At 64.1% G+C, this 3,550-nt stretch overlaps 1 protein-coding gene across 1 annotated transcript in view; it reads right to left on the bottom strand.

Annotated features, from left to right (window-relative positions):
* Positions 1-2,162: 2,162 nt before the first annotated feature.
* The window catches only part of STAB1 (stabilin 1), a 54,902-nt gene continuing 53,514 nt past the window's right edge, over positions 2,163-3,550 (bottom strand). The window contains exons 66-70 of the mRNA XM_040076523.2: positions 3,369-3,521; positions 3,129-3,248; positions 2,803-2,949; positions 2,408-2,569; positions 2,163-2,260 (exon numbers count right to left, since the gene is read on the bottom strand). Coding sequence (XP_039932457.1) covers positions 2,210-2,260; positions 2,408-2,569; positions 2,803-2,949; positions 3,129-3,248; positions 3,369-3,521 — 633 coding nt within the window. The 3' untranslated portion in view covers positions 2,163-2,209. The remainder of the gene's footprint in view (positions 2,261-2,407; positions 2,570-2,802; positions 2,950-3,128; positions 3,249-3,368; positions 3,522-3,550) is intronic.

Here is a 3,550-nt window from a genome sequence, read left to right as displayed (position 1 = left end):
CGTATGTGTGTAGATGGTGTGTTTATTGTCTCCTTTCACTGGCTCCATCCCTTTCCCTGGAGGGCATTGCAGGCTGGGCAGAGGATGGGCGCTTGTGCAGGGAGTCCTCTCTAGGAGGAGGTGAGATGGAGGGGCCAATGCTGGTGGATGGAACACGGCCCAAGGGGCTCAGGCACAGAGCTCCACATCCCCAGTGCGTGGAGGATGTCACAGAGGAAGATGCCAGGTCTACAGCTGCCCCCATAGCCTGGGACTGCAGCACGAGTGAGTGTGCAGATGGACAGGGAGGGTCAGGGCTGCCAGCCCAGCAGTGAGTGCATCCCATGACAAAGCAGCAGCAGTGTTACCTGTCCAGCAGCCCTCAGCCCCATCCCGCTCCCCACCAGACTGGGCTGTCCAGCTGAGGGCTCTGGTAGGTCACTGGGCAGGATGTGCAAGCCTTGGGTGTGGGAGTAGGCCACAGGGTCTCGAAGGTACTGTTTGGGGACACGGCTGGGTTTTGAGAAAGCTTACGGCTGTGCACTGTTGGTATTTTTGGGTTTGGTGCCATGTGACATCAATACAATTGATGTTGCGAGCTGCAGAGGGATGTGTTCAGCCCTTCAGGGAAGGGGCAGGGTTGGCAGCAGAGGGGGTGACCTTCCATCCTTGTTCCCTGAGATGTGCCCTGAGGTGGCTGGAGGTGCAGGTGAGGATGTTTGGGGAGGGGTGAGTGTGAAGTGCTGTGGTGCCTCCTCAACAGAAGGAAGAGCAAAGAGATGCTACGAGTGATGCCAGAGTCTATAGGATGGGACAAGGGTGACAGGCAGGAGGCTCAGGAAGAGGTGAGAGCTGATTTAGGCTGGGAGGTGCAGAAAGTGGGCTCTGCACCTGGCTCAGGGCCTTGCTGGTCCTGTCGAGGCTTCAGACTGCCCCAGGGCCATGCAGGGTGCTGGGGAGAGGGCAGGTGAGATGGAGAGGGGATGTTGGGAGTTTGTGCCATTCTGGTACTGGCTGACCCTAAGAGACGGGCTCATGCCCTCAGAAAGCTGGCTGGTGTGTGGAAGTGATGGCTGTAGGATGAAGGGGTGGTGATAGTGACTGCTTTGGTCCTCCTCCTCCCCCCACTGCCACACCATTTGCAGATGGCAACAAGAGTGACAGTGCCAGCTTGCTCAGGGGCAGTCGGTGTCGAGGTGACAGGGAGGAGAGAGGGAACAGAGAAGGAGAGCCTGGCAGTGAGCAGGCGGAGGTGAATGAGTGCAGCTGGGGTGAGAGCTGTGGCTTTGGAGGGAGTGGGGGCTTGTGAGCACTGGGCCGTGGTGATGGCTGTAAGGGCTGGGGCTGTCAGCGTGGGGGCAGCTGAGGAAGAGGAACCAGGGCGCTGTGGAGGACCCTGTGCCAGGACGTGTGACTTAAAGAAAGGCACTGCATGTGTCAGCAACCCTCAGTGAGTCACACATATACACACACACACACACACACAATCTTCTGCATGTTCCTCCCCTGTGTTGTGCCAGGCTGGCCTGTCAGTCTGTCACTTGTGCGTCACTGCCTTGTCTCTGTGCCATGTGCCAGCCTCTCGCACACTTTCAAGATGCCTTGTGCTCAACTCAGTGGCTTAGACAATCTGTTACTGTGGCTGCTCTAATCAAACTCCTGTAGCAGGTGCATGTGGCACTTGTCTTCGTGCTGTGTGTAGTGTGTAGCTCAATAAACGTCTGCAGCATGTGTAACTAACTGACTAACCGCTCACTGCGCTCAGCGGGGCTCCTCTGGAGCTCTGCCCTGGAGGCACAGCTAACGGCGGGGTGGGCACGGGGCAGAGCGGGGCTGAGGCGGTCAGCACGGAGCAGTCGCTGTCCCGACAGCGGTGGTGCAGGCAGCGGGACCCGGAAAGGGAGCTGGGGGTGGTGACGGACATGACTCGTACCTGGCCGTGGGGCAGTGTGAGGGCACAGGAGCGAGGCCCGGCGGGCCCCGGGGTGGCTGCACGTGAAGAGCCGTACGGCCCCGGGAGCGGCCCAACTGGGCCCTGGGTGCTGGAGGTTTGGGCAAGCACCACCTCGTGCGGGCCGTGACAGGCGCTGGGGAGGGGCGGGAAGGAGCTGGAGCTCCCACCTGCCGGGGGCGGCCGCTACCGGCGGGACGGGGCGGCGAGGCAGGCGCGGGCACAGCCGGTGGCGCTGAGCTGTTTATTTCCCGGCGGCGCGGTGCGGTCCGGGCGGGGTCACTGCGGGAACCCGCGGGGGTCGGTGCCGGCATCCGCCAGGGGCGGGTCCTGGGGAGAGAGCGCGGCGTCAGCGCGGGGCGGGGCGGAGGGAGAAGGGGCGGGGCGGAGGGAGAAGGGGCGGGGCGGAGGGAGAAGGGGCGGGGCAGAAGGATGGGGGCGGGCAGAAGGATGGGGGCGGGGCGTGGCGCGGCTCACGTGCAGCAGCTCGTAGTCGGGGGCGTGGCCGCCGTACAGCGGGTTGGGGATGGCCACGAGCGGGCGCTGCGGGCGGGGCCTGGCGGCGCGCGGGCCCGCGCGCTCCGGCCGGGGCCGCTCCTCCTCGTGCTCCTCGTGCTCCTCGTCCCCGCGGAGATCGGCCTGCAGCGGCAGCGGCGGGTGGGCGGGGCCGCGGCTCCGGGGCGGTGACCCGGGCACGGGCGCGCCCCGCCCACCCCCTGCCCGTTGTCGCCCACGGGCTCCCCCTGGCGTGCCGGCACCGCACGCGCAGCCGCCCGGACCCCGCACCGGGATCCCGCAGCCCGCACAGGCCCCGGCCGATCCGCCCGACCCCCCGGCTCCATCCCCCGTCCCGCTCCCCAGCTCGCCCGTACCTGATAGTACCCGAACTGCCCCTGCTGCCGCCGCCTCCTCACGTAGTAGTAGGCGGCGCCGGCGCCCGCAGCCAGTGCCAGCGCGAAGCACAGCGCTGACAACGTGCCCGTGGCCACGGAGCCCGAGCCCTGCGCCGCACCGTTCACCTGCGCCCGAAAACAGCGGCCCCGTCACGGCGCTGCCCCGGACAGCGAGGGCACGGCCCCTGCTGCTGCTCCTCGGTGGGACCGTGGGCAGCCCTCCCAGTATGAGCCGTGCCAGAGAGCAGAGAACAAGGCCAGGACATCATGCCCTGAGGCCAGCCCTGTCCATGCCCCAGACCCACCTGGCCGAAGTGAACAACGGGCGGTGGAATCCTCAGTGGCTCTGCTATCACGTGAATAATGCCATTGAAAGCTACGATGTCCCACTCCACAATCATCGTGTCATTGATCCCCTTAGCGTCCTACAGCACACGACACAGATGATGTCACCTGCCCAGAAAGGCTCCCCATCATTCCCTATCTCAAAAGAGATATGGTGAAAACTTGTGGCTTTTTTTCCCCTCTGCCAAGGCTAAACCTACTGAGTGCTCTGTGCTGTTGCTCGCTGGGAGGTCTGATACGTGGAGGTCGTATCCTGACTGGGACGGGATGATGGTGCCCGTTGTGAGGTTGAAGCTGAAGAGGATGACATTACTGGATGACACGTGGAGCTTCAGTTCTTCTCCTGTCAGTGTCTGAAGAAGCACCAGTGCACAGGGGTGAG

Source organism: Hirundo rustica, chromosome 12 (assembly GCF_015227805.2).
Source record: "Hirundo rustica isolate bHirRus1 chromosome 12, bHirRus1.pri.v3, whole genome shotgun sequence".
Classification (NCBI taxonomy): domain Eukaryota; kingdom Metazoa; phylum Chordata; class Aves; order Passeriformes; family Hirundinidae; genus Hirundo; species Hirundo rustica.
The sequence above is the reverse complement of the archived record's forward strand: the minus strand, read 5'-3'. Positions and strand labels throughout refer to the sequence as shown.